The sequence below is a fragment of the Ostrea edulis genome, chromosome 1, assembly GCF_947568905.1.
Source record: "Ostrea edulis chromosome 1, xbOstEdul1.1, whole genome shotgun sequence".
NCBI lineage: Eukaryota > Metazoa > Mollusca > Bivalvia > Ostreida > Ostreidae > Ostrea > Ostrea edulis.
This window is the reverse complement of record NC_079164.1, coordinates 54,621,151-54,640,950: the sequence shown is the minus strand read 5'-3', so window position 1 is coordinate 54,640,950 and position 19,800 is coordinate 54,621,151. Positions and strand designations below refer to the sequence as shown.

Genomic DNA, 19,800 nt, shown 5'->3' with positions numbered 1-19,800 from the left:
TGTGTGTTATTGTATAAGTGTACATGTATGTTATTGTATAAGTGTACATGTATGTTATTGCATAAGTGTACATATATGTTATTGCATAAGTGTACATATATGTTATTGTATAAGTGTACATGTAGATTATTGTAGAAGTGTACATGTGTGTTATTGTAGAAGTGTACATGTATGTTATTGTATAACTGTACATGTATGTTATTGTAGAAGTGTACATGTATGTTATTGTATAACTGTACATGTGTGTTATTAAATAAGTGTACATGTATGTTATTGTATAAGTGTACATGTTATTGTATAAGTATACATGTATGTTATTGTATAAGTGTACATGTAGGTTATTGTATAAGTGTACATGTATGTTATTGTATAAGTGTACATGTGTGTTACTGTATAAGTGTACATGTGATTTATTGTAGAAGTGTACATGTGTGTTATTGTATAAGTGTGCATTATGATGCATGAGCAGCTGTATTGAGGGTTTAGATGCCCTACATTGCCCCTTAATTTTGTTTTCAATATTAGTTTTTTAATTAGCATTGCAAATATTCATACTGAAGAGTTTGTGTCTTTAAATATTATCGGAAGTTTGTTATAGGATAAGTTTCAAATGCAGATAGAAGTTATAAAAAAACTGTTTTAAAATCTTTACTTGGTTTTGAAGTGGTCACATGCAGTACATGATGATATCTTAACTGAGATTGAGCCTTATGGGCTTCACAGGATTTTATTATGTGACTGTTCCACTTTATATCTCAGTTCAGTGTTTAAGATGGTCATTCATTTCTTAAGTACAACTATTGGAGATTAATGCATCAAAATTAACATTTTTGTCCTCCTCATTGTAGTTTCCAACTCTGACCTTGTGGGCCACATGTGGCAGACCAACCAATGGCCACAGTTATCATGAATGGGATGGAGTAATTTGTTTAGGAATTGAAGAAGAGACAAGTGAAAAGGTGAACCAGTTGGAATTTCTAAGTCTGTCAATCAGCTTTAGAGTTTTACTGATAAATCATTTTTATTGTCATACTGTCAGAAATCCATATACATGCATTATTGTCACAAATCATGATCAAAATTTATGACCCTTTTCCATTCTAGTAGGAGAGAGTAATGTGTGGACTCTGGCTTAATGAGAGAAGGATACACAAGTACTCGTGGAAAGTTTTGTAGTGGCCTAAAAGTACTGTATAACGGGCATTTTCTGCGGTTGAAAATGTTTGCGATTTGATCTGTAAATGGTAGAAAAAATTATATTCTGTGTTTCGGATTTCTGCAGTTACATTATACCTATATGTACCTATATGCTTGTATATACCAGTATGTTTTGCTATTGTGTAATTTTATCCTATCTGCAAATTTTCACAAAAGATGGGACAGCTGTAGAAAGTGCCCATTATATGGTATCTTCAAAATAATGGCAAACAATGCATTTTATTTTTTATACAATTGCAGGCAGACTCTATTAGTTTTTGGAACTTTTTCTACTCAGGAACATTTTTGATGCTGATGCTGCTTGCAATCAAATCAAGACGAAGATTGCAAGATGAATGGGGAGAAGATAATGAAATAGAGGTGATGGTTCTGTATGTAATCATAAAGCTTATAGTAAAGTGTCACCTTTCTAGGACTTCAACTTTTAAAAAATCAATTAGAAATAACTCAGTATATATACAGCATCTTTATCCACACTGTATTAAATTAGCAATATTTTTTGTTTGTCACTTTCATCAGAAATAGCAATTTTTCAGGATTTTCTATTTACTGATTTGATCCTGTTAACTTACAGCAAATATATTATTTGTAAAAGAATACAATTAATTGTATTTCAGTCAGCTTTACGAGATTTGACTTTCAAGGCTTTGTCTGCCATGAAGACGAAGAAGTTCAAAGAAAATCAAGTCAATCCATATGATTTATGTGCTATTTGTTTGGAGCTATTCAACAAAAAACAGGTGATTTTGAAGGCATAGAAGTTTACTCAGGTGACCTATTGCAATTGGTTGTTGTCCGTCATCATGCGTTAACAGTTGATCATTTTAACTTCTTCTTGATAACTACCATTCCAATTCTTTTCAAATTTGGTATGAAGCATCTTTGGGACAAGGGGGACATACATTGTAAATTTCAGGACTCCTGCACCCCTGGGGCCTTAAAGGTTGGGCAAAAACTGCCAAAAAGTGACCAATTTTCAAAAATCTTTTCTTAACAATTTCACATGTGTAAGAAAAACTAAATGCATAATGATGTAGCATAGAAAGGCCATAGAGATAACTGTTAATTTCATGATCACTGGGGTAGAGGTTCTGACTCCAGGGCGGGGCCAAACTTGGTATTTATATATATAATTTATATATATATATAAAAGTGTAAAACATTTAAAGAATATCTTTTTTAATTCTATCTTTACTAAATTGAGACTAATAGTTATTGTGAACTGGAAATAAAAACACCACAGAGACATCCACTTCTGCTTCATACTTACCTATTTTATTGAAAGTTGATATTAACGGCAAACTAACATCTCAACTACATATATGACAAATAGGATGATTTCAGCTTCTCCATCGCCAACTTCCCATACATGTATCTATGTAGCAATATTCCATTATCACCTGTTTATATCTCTCAACTGATTCGATATGCAAGAGCTTGGTCTGCGTATGGTAAGTTTTTATACGCCCGTATTATGTTATGGCGGTGTCCGTCCGGCTGTACGTCCGTCTCGGGTCATGTTTTCTGGACTTTTTTCCGTAACGGATGCATGTACAACTTTGAAATTTGGTCACAATATCTCCCTCAAGAATTGTAAGAGTGAGTTTGCATTTCAGCTGGATTGGTCCATCCTTGACCTACTTTAGGGCTATAAGTAGGTCAAACAGTTTTCCGGACTTTTTTAAGTTGCAGGTACAGATATTGCCCTGAAACTTACACATAAGCTTCCTTTCAGAGGAATACAAGTTCAGTTTGCATTTCAGCTGGATTGGTCCATCCATGACCTACTTTTCAGCTAAAAATAGGTCAAACAGTTTTCCAGGCTTTTTTTCATTACGGATACAAATATAGCCCTGATATTTAGTCATAGGCTTCCTCTCGGAGGAATACAAGTTCAGTTTGCATTTTAGCTGGATTGGTTGATCCTTGACCTACTTTTTGGAAAAAATAGGTCAAACAGTTTTCCAGGCTTTTTTTTTTTTATTATGGATACAGATATTGCCCTGATATTTAGTCAAAGGTTTCCTCTCAGAAGAATACAAGTTCAGTTTGCATTTCAGCTCGATTGGTCCATCCTTGACCTAATTTTGGACTAAAAATAGGTCAGACAGTTTTCTGGGCTTTTTTTTCATTATGGATATAGGTATTGCCCTGATATTTAGTCAAAGGCTTCCTCTCAGAGGAATACAAGTGCAGTTAACATTTCAGCTGGATTTGTCCATTCTTGACCTACTTTTGGACTAAAAATAGTACAGACAGTTTTCCGGGCTTTATTTTCTTTTACGGATACAGATATTGCCCTGATATTTAGTCAAAGGCTTCCTCTCGGAGGAAGACAAGTGCAGTTAACATTTCAGCTGGATTGGCGCACAACAGTACTTTCGGGGTAGAAGTAGGTCAAACAGTTTTCCAGATTTGGTATGGTCACAGGTATTGCTCTGAAATTTAGTCACAACCTCCCTTTCATAGAAATACAAAATCAGTTCACATTTCAACTTAATTGGTGCACCATGAACTACTTTAGAGCTAAAAGTAGATCAAATGATTTCCTGGACTTTTTATCATCATAGATAGATATTGCACCAACATTTTGTTTCAACCTCACTCTCGGAGAAATACATAATCAGTTCACATGTCAGATGGATTGGTGCACCATGACCCACTTTAAGGCTTTTCTATTCAGAATATGTGTTGTATCAATTCAGAGTGCACAATATGCTTCCAGATTGAATTTCACTGTCCGTTTGCGGTACTCTTGTTAAATCAAGGCAAGCTACTGACAAACAAGTTGATGGTACAGGGTTTTCAACAGTCTCGTTTAAAGTCAGCATTTTGCAAATTCTATGGTGGTTATAATGGTTTAGTTTGCCAATACAACCTATCATTGGGTCAAATGCTGTCTTACATGTTTCATAACAATTGTTAGACCATTCTTGGCACACTGATTTTGACTACGGATAACTCCATTTACCTGATCAAAATATAGGGCTCACGGCGGGTGACAGGGGGTGCTTACTTCTCCTAATGATTAATGAGTATAATTAATCTATGTACAACCCAAAATAACTATTTCATACTATGTGAAAGAAATTATCTAAATATATGTAATAAAATGAAAATATGTTTTGGAATATTTCTGTAGTTATTTGAACAATTCTAGAAATATATTGACTTGTCAATGCAATATGCAATGGACACATTACAAGGAATAATCTTGATTTTACCTCGGACCTAAAAGCAAAAATATTGGTGCAATCTTAAAGTGCATAAATTATGGTAGACATGATTTTGTGTCATGCTCTTTTATCTGTTTATAATGAATAAACATCTGATGGGCATATCATGTGCAGTGGTGGTGCACTTTATTACTTATTTTTTAAAAAGGTCCTGAGAGATTTTATGTTTCACATTTTCGTGAATTGACACTAAACAGTAGATTTGGTCAAATTAAAATACTAGCACTAGACATAGCACATGTATAAGGAAGGTATGTATTATATACATAGTCGTAATACCTTTAAATTCAAAATTGAAATGTTACTCTACCTGAAAAATAAGAATTGTTAAGTCAGATTTTTTGCTAATTTTGTATGCTTATGAATTTTCAGAAATTGAGAGTGCTTCCATGTTCCCACGAGTTTCATACAAAATGTGTTGATCCCTGGCTAGTGAGAAACAGGACTTGTCCTCTCTGTAAATTTAACATAGTTGGTAAGTTATCTATCTTGATTCTACATCATCTTACAGTAATTAAACCCTTGTCGTTTCACAGTGAAGAAATTGAAAAATAAAGTATATCTTAAACTTATTTACATTATACTAATATTGTTGTTTAATTTCAGTGATTTTAATCCCCTCAGAGTTGTGTTAAGGATGTACATATATATTGTGTATTATTGTTGTTTAATTTCAGTGATTTTAATCCCCTCAGAGTTGTGTTAAGGATGTACATATATATTGTGTATCATTGTTGTTTAATTTCAGTGATTTTAATCCCCTCAGAGTTGTGTTAAGGATGTACATATATATTGTGTATCATTGTTGTTTAATTTCAGTGATTTTAATCCCCTCAGAGTTGTGTTAAGGATGTACATATATATTGTGTATTATTGTTGGTTGGTTCACTTTTTCCTATGAGATTAACCCACATTTCTTATTTGTAATTAATGAACCTTATTGTTTTGGGGTCAAATATCTAATTTTCGGGGCCTCCGTGGCTGAGTGGTTAGAGCATTGCGCTCAATATCACACGGCCTCGGTACTGACTAAAACCCGGTCTCGGTCCCGGTCTTCGGTCTCGGTCCCGTGACTAAAACCCGGTCTTCGGTCCCGGTCCCAGATACTTTTATTCAATAAAAACAGAATATATCAGGATATTTGAGCCCCATTTCTCAATAACTTAGGTATGACATCTCATGCCTGCATTCTGATAGTAAATTGATCATATTTTCTTTTTTTGTAAAATAATATGTGAAAACTCCGGGACCGGTGGGACCGAGAAATAAAAACAGTGTTAAAAGCCGGTCCCGGTCTCGACATTTTTCCTCAATAGCCGCTTTAATCTACCTTTTCATAAAAAATATAAGGACGTGATACTCAATGGCATCCCTTTGTATACATATATTTATTGTGTGTATAGGTTTTTTTTATTCCAATATTGTTTATACATGTATTTATGTCAGAATCGAACTCAACTACATGTACATGTACGCGACATTTTGTCCCAAATGATCGCGTTACACTACCTTTTCATTAGAAGATAAGGATGTAGAAGGAAAATAATATATATGTACTTATCCTGGTGTATTTGTTTGTAATTTACAGTTAGTTCATTTGTTCATTTATTTTATTTCTTCTATTCCTGTCAAAATCAGTTTTCAAAGCTTCATGTTTGGTCTTCCGAACCCGATCTCTTTATATGGGTATAGTTGTATATAACCAATAAATAATAACTATAAAATATTTTTTCCTTTCTTATTTCATACTTAGTTTTCTTTTTTTTTTTCCAGTTGTGGTTCTTTTAGATGCAATGCTTTTAAAAAGTTCCACCTAATATATTTATAGTATCTATAAAAGTGTGTCATACATAGAGCACATGCTCACCAAAAATTCTCAGATTCTGTATACTTATACAGAAGATACCCTCTGACTTTAGATGATCTTCAAATACTCTATGGTATGTTTTACTGTAATATTATGTGGTAACTATATTTATTGTGAATAGTTATATACGTATATGTGCAAACATATATGTATTAATTATGCTGCACAAAAACTGTTGGTTTCCTATTTTCAAAATATCTTATATTTCAAAGTGCATAAATTTGACATAAACTGATAAATTTACAAACAATGAAATCTACATTTATAAATATGCAAGACATACATGTAAATTTATTTAAGAAATAAATTTCAGTTTTGAAAATACCAATAGGCCTACTGTTAGCGCTTCATGAAAAGTATGCCTGCGTGAAGCATTTTATACCCTCGTGTATTTTTACTAACCATTCAAGAGTTATGACTAAAGCTGAAGATTTTCAAAAGTAGGTCAAATTTGAAAAGTGAAGAATTGCATGTAAAGAAAGGTCTTGTCACAAGGAGTACACATGTGAAATATGAAAACCCTATCAACATGCATTCAAAAGTTATGCCGAAGGTTCAAGTTTTTGCTGACAAACAGACGGATGGACCAAAAACTATATAAATGCGCCCCGAATATCCGATTACGGGGGTATAACATTTGCTTTTCAAAAGCATCATTCTTGTATTCAGAATCTTTCTGGAAAGGGGCGGGGGAGGGGTTGTTGACTAGAGTGCACATTAATTTTGTTTCGCTATCAACAACAATTATTCATCATGTTTCAATAATCATAATAAAATTTAAGAACAATATTTTTTTTTTTTTTTTTTTTTTTTCATTTCACTAATGAACATAATTTTTTAAAGTACTTCATACATCGTACATTCTGGACTCATATCTTGCACGTATTATTCTAAAATTTACATAGAGGCTTTTTTCCCCTGATTAAAACAACTAATATAACATCATAATTTAACAAATTAATGCGATTCTCACGATACACTCGTAAATGATAGAGAGAGAGAGAAGAGAGAGAGAGAGAGAGAGAGAGAGAATACATGTACATATACAGAGACCCGGTTCGGAATACACCAACATTGAATTTGAAAATTTTATCAATCGTGTGGTCAGGTGTTTGACCTAAATGAAATATAAAAAGACTTTGTAAATACTACATCCAACAGTAAATTACAAACAAATACACCAGGATAAGTACATATATATCATTTCTCTTCTACACCCTTATCTTTTTATGAAAATGTATTGTAACGCGTTCATTTGGGAGAGAAAAATCACGTAGTTGAGTTCGATTTTGACATTAAAAAGGAAAATTGGAATAAATCACAAACATACAATAAATCAGAAACATACATGTGCATACAAAGGAATGTCATTGAATATAACACTCTTATCTTTTTCTCATAAAAAAGTAGATTAAAGCGGCTATTTAGAAAAATAAAAACCATCGAGACCGGGACCGGCTTTTAGCACTGTTTTTACTTCTCGGTCCCACCGGTCCCAGAGTTTTCACATATTATTTTACGAAAGACAACAATAATATTATCAATCAACTATCAGAATGCAGGCATGATATGTCATATCTAAATTAACGAGAAATTGGGGCTAAAATATTCTGATGTATTCTGTTTTTATCGAATAAAAAAATCTGGGACCGGGACCGAAGACCGGGTTTTAGTCACGGGACCGAGACCGAAGACCGGGACCGAGACCGGGTTTTAGTCAGTACCCACGGCCTCTCACCTCTGGTCGGCACGAGTTCGAATACCGCTCTCACTTGTAAGTGAGAAAGTTTCCCAGTTTACTTTCAGAAGGTCGGTGGTCTCTTCCCAGGTACATTGTATCTGAATTCTCTCTTCCACCAATAAAAACTGGGCGCCACCAAATAACTGAAAAATTGTTGAGTGTGGCAGAAAACACTAAGCAATCAATCAATCTAATTTTTGTGGCAAAATGTGGTGTCTGGATGAAAGCTTAAAAAGAGTTTTATTATCAATGAAACTTCATATAAAGAGTCTCCGTGATAAAGATAACCCACATTGTTTTGATTTTCAAAGGTCAATGTAAGATAATTGTTTTCAGATTATTTCATCAGTCACATATTAGTAAGAAATAGTCCTGTATTACAATGCAATTTTGAAATCGTTAAATGTTGTCCATTTTAACAAGAAAGGATATGGTTTACCCCAAATCCATAATATTTGATTTAGAATGTACATAAAATTTAATGGCCGGTGTGTAGCTTTACACCAAATTTTTTGATTGTTTATTCATGCCATTAATTAGGTAGGCTAGCTTCTTTATTTGAAGCCATGAGAAATATTTTTTTTAAAAATTGAACTAATGATCCCATGAAGGTTAAGAAGCGAGTTTGTGGATTATTGAAGACATTTTAAAATATTTTTTAACATGTTCATATTCAGACGTTTATATTTTCGGTTTTTAAGAAAATCAATTTAGAATATACGACACTATACAAACTAATAAGAATTCTAGTTGTGTCTCCTTAATAGGCTTGTTACTGTCAGCTTTCGTATTCCGGGGAAAATAATGTACATAGGAATGTATTGAATTTAATTTTCGTAATAATGTCAACATAAACTTTAATAGTTGCAATTTCATTTGAATTAAAGTCAAATATATACCCATTGAAATATTTGTATCCTTTGAAAAATTGTGTGTATATTGCTGAGTTCCAACAACATTGGATACCTAATCCATAACGTGGATAAAAGGTCAAATATAGCTTGAAAATGACCAAAGACACGAACAATTACATAGTAAATTTTTTGGGACGATCAGTCACACACACACACACACACACACACACACACACACACACATTATACACTAGCTGTTTGAAAATATGAAAAAGCACAGATCAAATAAATTTAGGCGAGGGACATGAATTCACTGAATTTGCTTGTTTTTGATAAAATCAGAATGTCTCACACTTCTTGAAGTTTAGAAACATTACTGGCAGAACCATTTACTGCTGTAATTTATTTTAGTCCAAAGCGGAGAAAGAGATTGAATATGTTGTTGAATAGTCTGAAACTGCTTTTATATTTTCCTTTCAGATGAAATGACCAAAGAAAACAGTATATGATCGAGGAATATATTTTAGGATGAATTTGACAATAATGGCAGTGCTTCGTATGGATATAATTGTATGATTGAATTTTGGATGTAATGGACAATTTAATCAAATTGTCTTATGTATGAATACTAAAAAGATATGTAACTTGTATTTTGTTGGGTAAAAGTGAAATAATTTCTTTTAACATCCTGATAAGGAAAATTATTTGGGAACTGGTCTTCCTTTTTAGGTCCACAGTGAAATGATTTCTATTAATATTCTGATAAAGTGTTAATTTGGGAACTGGTCTTCCTTTTTAGGTCCACAGTGAAATGATTTCTATTAATATTCTGTGATAAGGTGTTAATTTGGGAACTGATATTCCTTTTTTTGGTCCACAGTGAAAATTAATGATTTCTATTAATATTCTAATTGATAAGGTGTTAATTTGGGAATTAATTGGTATTCCTTTTAAGGTCCACAGTAAGGTTATAATGATTTAGGACTCTAACAATAGTGTACATGTATCTCCACAGGCTATGTTTCTATTACGTTATTAGGAAAAGAGTTTGCACGACTCAACTATAATATCTCTGTTTGTCTGAAACTATAGCTACCTCTTTCTTTTACTACATGTATATGTTTCTGGCATATTGTCTGACTATGATTGCTGTAACTTGTAATTATTTTGTCCCCATTTCAGGAATTACAGATTTTCCCTTGGAAACCCATTCCATTTAAATGTTCTGGACCCACTTTAGTGATATGTCATTTTATGTACTATTTGGTTTTTTTTCATGATTTTCAAAATATTTTGATTGTATTCTTAGAAATATTTACCAGCATTTATGATTCACACCAGTGTTGTTTTGTTTATACATTGATCTGTTGCGTTAAGTGTTGTATGTGAGCTCAAACGTCGTGTTGTCTGTCAGTGGCACTTAGGGATTTTTAGGTCACCTGAGGAAATTCAGGGGACCTATTGCAATTGGTTGTCAACTCTGTCATCGTGCGTCGTCCATTAACAATTTAACATATCTCTAAATTCTTGATAACTACTATTCAAATTCTTTTCAAATTTAATATAAAGCATCTTTGGGACAAGGGGGACATAACTTGTAAATTTCAGAACTAGGTGCACCCCTGGAGCCCAAGGGACAGGACAAAAACCGCCAAAATTTTACCAATTTTCAAAAATCTTCTCTACAACTGCACATGTGTAAGAAAAACTAAATGCATAGTGATATAGAACAGGAAAGCCTCTACCAAAGTTGTAAATTTCATGATCCCTGGGGCAGTTGTTCTGACTCCAGGGCGGGGCCAAACTTGGTTAATAGTGTAACTAAATGGATATTTAGAGAGCAGGTAGTATGTTACCAAAATTGATTCCAGGGATAGGGGTTTTGGTATCGGGGTGGGGCCAAAATGGTCAGTTATTAAATGTGTGAACAATAGAAATTTTTAACTTTTTAATAACTACCATTCCAATTCTTTTCAAATTTGGTATGAGGCATCTTTGGGACAAAGGGAACTTAAATCATAATTTTCAGGACTCCTGCACCCCTGGATCCTTAGGGGTAGGGCAAAAACTGTCAAATATTGGCCAATTTTCAAAAGATTTTCTCTACACCTGCCTATCTTTCAGAAAAACTAAATGCATGGTGATATTGAGCAAGAAGGCCTCTACCAAAATTGTAACTTTCAGGATCCCCAGGGTAGGGATTCGGACTCCAGGGTGGGGCCAAACTTGGTATATAAAGTGTATATGTGCAAAACATATAAATGATATCTGCTTTAATGATATTGATACTAAATTATGTCTCTCCTCTTTCAGGAGGAAACTTATTGTTTTTGTACTTTCCGTCCGTCCGTCTGTCTGTCACAAAATATTGTGAATGCTTCTCCTCCTACATGTATATGGCTTATCGGATAGATTTGAAACTTTGTACAAATGCTTCATTGCAATTTGTAGATGTGCATATTAGTGGGACAGGAGGATCGAATTATTTTCCTAAAAGTTATAGTGGATCTAAGAAGGGTGGAGGATGTAAAATAGCTTGTGAACACTTCTCCTTCCATATGGTTTATCAGATAGATTTGAAACTTTGTACAAATGCTTCATTGCCATTTGTAGATGTGCATATTGTTGGGACAGGAGGATCCAATTATTTTCCTAAAAGTTATAGTGGATCTAAGAGGGTTGGAGGATGTTAAAATAGCCTGTGGACGCTTCTCCTCCTATATGGCTTATCGGATAGACTTGAAACTTTTTTTTACAATGCTTCATTGCCATTTGCAGATGTGCATATTGTAGGGACAGAAGGATCCAATTGTTTTCTTAAAAGTTATAGAGGATCTGAAAGGTGGAGGATGTAAAATAGTTTGTGAACACTTCTCCTATATGGCTTATCGGAGATCATAATGTTTATTCTCCTGCTCATGCTTTCTCCTCCATACCATACACACCGTGTACAACCCCACATTTGGGGGTGCGGAATAGTGACCTTAGGGGATACGGAATTCGAAGCGTGTTTTACTAGATAAGTTGACATATTTAGCTTGGTTACAGCTATAGAGATAAAAATAGTCTTATATTAACATACGACGGAACACAGTGATGTCCCCGGTTACTCTTACTCGTCTCCCACCTCGCAGTTCATCTTAGAAATAGGTGAACACTTCAACAATATTCGTCAACCACAAGTAAGGATACAAATTTGATCGATATTTTGGTGAAATTTTCAATTAATTCTGCCACTCCACCTAAATAACTAATACGCATGGTTTCTGCACATAACGCTGTAGCAGATACTTTCATGATTTCCGAGATTTCACGTCAAATAAACGATGAAAACTTCAATTTTAGTGTGTGCCACTAGGGGGTACAGGTTTCAGTGGAGGTAGGGGGCAATGAACCAATCTCTAAGTTATTGATTATTAAGGAAATATAAATTATTTCCAAAATACACATGGATCACAGCAATGAATTTATTCAGAAGTTATACCTGTTTTCTTTTTACGTTCTTTTAAATTATCACACTTAAAAGTTTCTTATACAAAAACGCTATTTGGTATTAATGTAAAATGAATAATGTTATTTAAAATTTGATTATGAAAATTCAACATATATAAAATATACTTATCTATTATCTAATGTGCATAATTCAGTTGTTGATTGTCTTTAATAAAATGAAAGAAGAAATGGTTTCAATACGAAATTGGTCCTGTATTTTTCTAAAATATGAAATTGTTGAACCCACTGATATCGTGTCTTCTTTTGTTTGGCCAATCGCTCTTGGACCACCCCTAAAATACAAGAATTTAGCGTTGTAAAGTCTATATCCAACATTCCAAAACCTCTTTGTAACTAGCCTTTGTCACATATTGCTACTATTTTAGGTCACCAGAGTCGTTAGTCTTCGTCCGTTAGCAATTTTACATATTTAACTTCTTGAAAGCTACAAGGCCAATTGTTACCATTTTGTGGTGTGAAACTTTTTTAGGATAAGAGGAATGTAAATTGTGAAATTTATTATCTTGGCTCTCAAAATTGCCACAACAAATGCCAAATTTTCAAAAATCTTCTTCTATACTCCCACACATGTGAGAAAAACCAAATGCATGGCTATGATGTACATGAAGCCCTTTACCAATAATGTGAAATTCACGTCCCCTTAGTCAGGGGTTCAGTCTCTAGGGTGGGGCAAGTTTGGCCATTTATTATAGCTATTTTAATCTTTAAAAATCTTCTCTACTCTCAGTCCTGATTGAGAAAAATTAAATGCAAGGTTGTGATGTCCATGAACATCTCTATTGTGAAAATCATGGCCCCTGGATTAGGGGTTTAGGCCCTAGGACGGGGCCAATATAGCTCTTTAGTGAAAACGTATCAAATATTCTTTCTTTACTCTCAGACATGCGAGAGGAAAAACAAAATGCATGGCCTATGTAAAGGCTTTGGTACTCAGGCAACCCGTTAAGGCCTGTGGGGCTCTTTTCTAAAGAGTAAAATCAGACCGCCTCCAAAAACAGCGAGTGCACTAGTGTGATTAATATGAGTTCCTCTATTGCAATGTGGAACTTTAACAACAACATGCGAGAGGAAAAACAAAATGCATTGCCTATGTAAAGGCTTTGGTACGCAGGCAACCCGTTAAGGCCTGTGGGACTCTTTTCTAAAGAATAAAATCAGACCGCCTCCAAAAACAGCGAGTGCACTAGTGTGATTAATATGAGTTCCTCTATTGCAATGTGGAACTTTAACAACCCCCCCCCCCCGTAGGCCAAAATGAAATATGTGCGTGTCCTATTTCACTCCTAAATATATTTAGGTAGGGTTGTTAGGTAAAAAATTTATTTCATTAAAACATTTTATTTGAAATCTTAGTTTTTGATGGTACTGACTAAAACCCGGTCTCGGTCCCGGTCTTCGGTCTCGGTCCCGTGACTAAAACCCGGTCTTCGGTCCCGGTCCCAGATTTTTTTATTCGATAAAAACAGAATACATCAGAATATTTTAGCCCCAATTTCTCGTTAATTTAGATATGACATATCATGCCTGCATTCTGATAGTTAATATTATTGTCGTCTTTCGTAAAATAATATGTGAAAACTCCGGGACCGGTGGGACCGAGAAGTAAAAACAGTGCTAAAAGCCGGTCCCGGTCTCGATGGTTTTTATTTTTCTAAATAGCCGCTTTAATCTACTTTTTTATGAGAAAAAGATAAGAGTGTTATATTCAATGACATTCCTTTGTATGCACATGTATGTTTCTGATTTATTGTATGTTTGTGTTTTATTCCAATTTTCCTTTTTAATGTCAAAATCGAACTCAACTACGTGATTTTTCTCTCCCAAATGAACGCGTTACAATACATTTTCATAAAAAATAAGGGTGTGGTAGCTGCAGAACTGTAGCTCTCTGAAAAAATATTTTAACATAACAGAGAGCTACAGAGCCACCCCTTATAAAAACCTTCGATTTACGGCGCACAAAAAGCTGCGCACGGTTGAGACCTTATATCGTTGTATTCTTGAGTTACTGTCTCATAAATTTAATATCAAAAAATTCTTAACATATTTTCCTACTATACTTGTGTCTAAACATACCTTCAAATATTCATTAAAGCCCCACACGACCTGAAAACTCCCAGCTTCAAATGATTTCGTTTGTTGACGTAGCCATGTTAGGTAGCCGGGTCAGTTCGTACCCTGTTGTTGTTAGTATATATTCATAAAATTCGTTATATGTTATGTATTCGCTCTTCATTTATTACCAATACGAATAATTTATAGAAATTAAAAAAATAAAGTTTTTCTAAAGGTAAAATAAGTTCTTGATTCATGAAAATGCTACTAAAGTCCTTAACACTCGTGTGGCAGGGATGGAGACCGCACCAGACTAATGAAAGCCGCATTGCCGTGAGTTTAGCTATTTGAATAATTATTATTTAAAGGCACTGGGATGATATATTATTTAAAATATTTAGCTAAAATATTTGTGGGGATATTAGTTCACATCTAGATGTTATTGTGCAAGTATGGAAATTAACCAGGATTCGAATTGACCGGCTACCTAACATGGCTACGTCAACAAACGAAATCATTTGAAGCTGGGAGTTTTCAGGTCGTGTGGGGCTTTAATGAATATTTGAAGGTATGTTTAGACACAAGTATAGTAGGAAAATATGTTAAGAATTTTTTGATATTAAATTTATGAGACAGTAACTCAAGAATACAACGATATAAGGCCTCAACCGTGCGCAGCTTTTTGTGCGCCGTAAATCGAAGGTTTTTATAAGGGGTGGCTCTGTAGCTCTCTGTTATGTCAAAATATTTTTTCAGAGAGCTACAGTTCTGCAGCTAAGGGTGTGGAAGAGAAATGATATATATGTACTTATCCTGGTGTATTTGTTTGTAATTTACTGTTGGATGTAGTATTTACAAAGTCTTTTTTATATTTCATTTAGGTCAAACACCTGACCACACGATTGATAAAATTTTCAAATTCAATGTTGGTGTATTCCGAACCGGGTCTCTGTATATGTACAAGTATTCTCTCTCTCTCTCTCTCTCTCTCATTTACGAGTGTATCGTGAGAATCGCATTAATTTGTTAAATTATGATGTTATATTAGTTGTTTTAATCAGGGAAGAAAAGCCTCTATGTAAATATTAGAATAATATGTGCAAGATATGAGTCCAGAATGTACGATGTATGAAGTACTTTAAAAAATTATGTTCATTAGTGAAATGGAAAAAAACCCAAACAAATATTGTTCTTAAATATTATTATGATTATTGAAACATGATGAATAATTGTTGTTGATAGCGAAACAAAATTAATGTGCACTCTAGTCAACAACCCCTCCCCCGCCCCTTTCCAGAAAGATTCTGAATACAAGAATGATGCTTTTGAAAAGCAAATGTTATACCCCCGTAATCGGATATTCGGGGCGCATTTATATAGTTTTTGGTCCATCCGTCTGTTTGTCAGCAAAAACTTGAACCTTCGGCATAACTTTTGAATGCATGTTGATAGGGTTTTCATATTTCACATGTGTACTCCTTGTGACAAGACCTTTCTTTACATGCAATTCTTCACTTTTCAAATTTGACCTACTTTTGAAAATCTTTAGCTTTAACCATAACTTTTGAATGGTTGGTAAAAATACACGAGGGTATAAAATGCTTCACGCAGGCATACTTTTCATGAAGCGCTAACAGTAGGCCTATTTGTATTTTCAAAACTGAAATTTATTTCTTGAATAAATTTACATGTATGTCTTGCATATTTATAAATGTAGATTTCATTGTTTGTAAATTTATCAGTTTATGTCAAATTTATGCACTTTGAAATATAAGATATTTTGAAAATAGGAAACCAACAGTTTTTGTGCAACATAATTAATACATATATGTTTGCACATATACGTATATAACTATTCACAATAAATATAGTTACCACATAATATTACAGTAAAACATACCATAGAGTATTTGAAGATCATCTAAAGTCAGAGGGTATCTTCTGTATAAGTATACAGAATCTGAGAATTTTTGGTGAGCATATGCTCTATGTATGACACACTTTTATAGATACTATAAATATATTAGGTGGACCTTTTTAAAAGCATTGCATCTAAAAGAACCACAACTGAAAAAAAAAAGAAAACTAAGTATGAAATAAGAAAGGAAAAAATATTTTATAGTTATTATTTATTGGTTATATACAACTATACCCATATAAAGAGATCGGGTTCGGAATACCAAACATGAATCTTTGAAAACTGAATTTATCACAATAAATACGTTACCTTTATAAATTTAGATATTCACCTGCTTGCAGTCTTGTATCGGAAAAAACCATGTAAACAAAAAAAAAAGCACCCTTCGTGACCCGCCACTTCTGACATGCTCAGAACCCAACATCCGGTATCATCTTTTCTTTTCCGCCATTGTGGAGTGTAGTCACGTTTTTCTCGAGGAGGAAAAGAATTTTTTCTACTTGCTGTTTTTGGCTAAGTATTGCATGGTAGTTTTTGATATTACATTATTAAGCAATATGGCGAATGAAGGTGAAAATGTTAAATTACCTTTTATTGCTGTAGAGGGTGAGTACTGGGACTCTGTTGACTCTAGAAGTTTTGGTCTCATGGAATCTGACCCTTTTCTTTCTTATGGGAATGTCATGGATTCCCCAGGAATTCCTCCTACTCCGGTTACTTCGGTAGGTCAAATTAGAGTTACCTCTAGCATTATTCGACCTCCTTGTAGTCCGGTGGTTAGTTCTCGCCCGGAGAGTTTTCCTTCGGGTAACCGTAGGGATACGTTTTATCGGTCTAGGTGGCCAGCTAGATTTCCTCATCCCATGTATCCTGTGCCACCTTATCCCTACTCGACTCAACCTGTGTGGTCAGGGCAAGGTTTTGTTAGTAAACCAAACTTAATTGAGTCCTCCAATAAGGACGAGATTAAGTGTTTGGTTTCCTCTATTCAGAAACTTGAGGCTTCTCTTTCTTCAAAATTCAAGACAGTGGAACGTAGGCTCGATTTGATTGAAAGCAAATCAACTACGTCCCCCACTGTTCCTGGGGCTGCTCTTGTCACCCCTCGACCCGCTTTTGATAATAAAGCGGACGAGGAGGATGACTCATTATCTTTGGCTCCCAGTAGTCAGGAGGCATCTTTTCTCAGTGATAGTTGCCTTTCTCCTGTTCCTTCAGTTGATGAAGTTGGGCTTTCTCAGGATCAACTTCCTGTAGAGAATCTCACTCTTAAAGCTAAAGTGTACGCAATTCGTAGAGAATTGTCAGGTCCCGATTCTTTAGTTTCTCCTCCCAGGAGTTCTCACAAACCTTCTGATTTTCAGTCCTGCTCTGGTCTTGTGAGAGATTCTTCTAAGTCGTATGCTTCTTTTCCCGAGTCTAGTCATTTTAAATCTGCATTGGCTTCCATTAATTCTCATCTTGTCGACGATCAGATGTCCTCCAATAAGGCCTCTAATTTAGTTAGACAAAATCTGGCTTTTAGTACATCTTCTTTCCCTGGTAAGGTTAGAATGAAGTATTTTGATATTCACGATGTTTCCTTGGGAAAATCTCAACCTGTTTTTGATAAGACTTTTTCCAATCTTATTGGTGCTAAGTCTTCTGAGGGGGTCAAGTTATCTCAGACTTCTTATTCTAGGTCGGAGAACAATCTTCGGGGTGTTGCCGCAGCTTTACAGTATGCGGAGCACTTTCTTGCTGCTGCAGGTGCCTCTCTTAAAGATAAGGGCGAAGAATTTGATGATGTTTGTTCTTTTCTTCTCCAAGTAGATAGATGTCTTTGCACTTCTCAGCTCTTGAATCTTGGCACTATTGCCAATTTTTCTTTAGCTAGGAGACAAGAGATTCTTCAAAAATCTAACGTCTCTGAGTTTCTTAAAGACAACCTACTTTTTTCTCCTCTTCATAAAGAGCAGTTATTTGGCATCTCTTTACGCAAATTACAAGAGGAATTACACAAAGAACCTCCTACTGTTAAAGTAGATGTACAACTCAACAATGGTAGTTCTAGGCGTGTTTCTTGTTCTTCTAAATCAGACGCTTCTAGAAGTAAGTCGCAAGGTTCTGCTAAATCTGGCTCTTCTCTGCAAGGTTCACGTAATCTTAAGAGAAGTAATGAGCATCGTTCTTTCCCATCGGCTTCTTGATCTAATAATAATAAAAAACCCAAAGTAGCCAAGGGTAAGAAATCTCAGTTTTGATGCCTCCCCCCACCCTCCTGTAGAACATACCACTCTTTCCGAGGAAATAGGTTTTCCCTTTCCTCATCTTCCTGTGGGAGGACGCCTCTCTCTTTTTCTTCCTCATTGGTCCCGTCTCATTTCGGACAAATGGGTTCTTTCTGTGCTACGGAGGGGTTTAGAGCTTCAATTTCGAGAACAGCCTCCTCTCTCTGCGGTTCCTCTGGAATTTTCTATGACCAGAGACCCGCGGAAAAATCTGTTGTTGCAAGAGGAAGTGTCTTTACTTCTCCAAAAGAATGTATTGGAAGAAGTAAATCCACCTCTAGGTTGGGGGTTCTACTCTCGTCTCTTTCTTGTACCCAAAAAGAATGTACAAATGAGACCTGTGTTGGACCTCTCTTTTCTGAAATAGTATCTGGTGATTCCACATTTCAAAATGGAGACCAACAGGTCGATCAGAACCTCTCTCCATACAGGGATGTGGACGTCTTCTTTAGATCTGACGGATGCTTACTTTCATGTCCCTATAGCTCCGGCTTATCGGAAGTTTCTTCGACTGGTCTGGGAGGGCAAGGTATATGCCTTCAGGGCAATGCCTTTTGGCCTATCTACTGCTCCTCTAGTGTTCACAAAAATTTTTCAAACAGTGGTTGCGTATCTACACTCCCAGTCCATTTTCATCCATACATATCTAGACGATTCTCTGATCAAGAATTTTTCTTTCAACCTTCTTCATCAACATACTCATCGAGTTATTCATCTTCTGTTGAATCTGGGTTTCCTTATTTCTTGGGAAAAGTCAGAGATAGTTCCCAGTCAGAGTTTCATTTTCCTAGGGGAACACTTTCGAACAGATCTTGGGATAGTTCTTCCTCCAGAGGAGAAATTTCTCAAGCTTCAGTATCTGTTGGATCAACTACTTTCAGCCAAACATGCTTCAGCTCGCCAGTTTCTACAGCTGATAGGTTTTCTGATTTCTCTGCTGGACATAGTACCTTTAGGTCGTCTTCATATCCGTCCCATTCAGTGGTATCTTCTGGAATTTTGGGTACCAGCCTCACAACAGTGGGAAGCTGTTATTCCCATTCTTCCCAGATTGTATCCTCATCTTCTGTGGTGGTCAGTGAGAGATAATGTTATAATAGGTTGCTCACTAGACCCCCAGTTCCTTCT

General features: G+C 35.1%; 1 protein-coding gene across 4 annotated transcripts in view; it reads left to right on the top strand.

The window, feature by feature from the left end:
- LOC125649773 (RING finger protein 215-like) overlaps positions 1-10,253 on the top strand; it is a 29,095-nt gene extending 18,842 nt beyond the window's left edge. For 2 of the 4 annotated variants that reach the window (XM_056154298.1, XM_056154316.1), the window contains exons 6-9: positions 849-959; positions 1,459-1,578; positions 1,836-1,958; positions 4,827-6,178. In XM_056154298.1, the coding sequence (XP_056010273.1) occupies positions 849-959; positions 1,459-1,578; positions 1,836-1,958; positions 4,827-5,009 (537 nt within the window). In that variant the 3' untranslated portion in view covers positions 5,010-6,178. Of the gene's footprint in view, positions 1-848; positions 960-1,458; positions 1,579-1,835; positions 1,959-4,826; positions 6,179-9,396 lie in introns of those variants that run through there. The other 2 variants (XM_048877533.2, XM_048877524.2) reach the window with 2 other exon arrangements.
- The last annotated feature ends 9,547 nt before the right edge of the window (positions 10,254-19,800 follow it).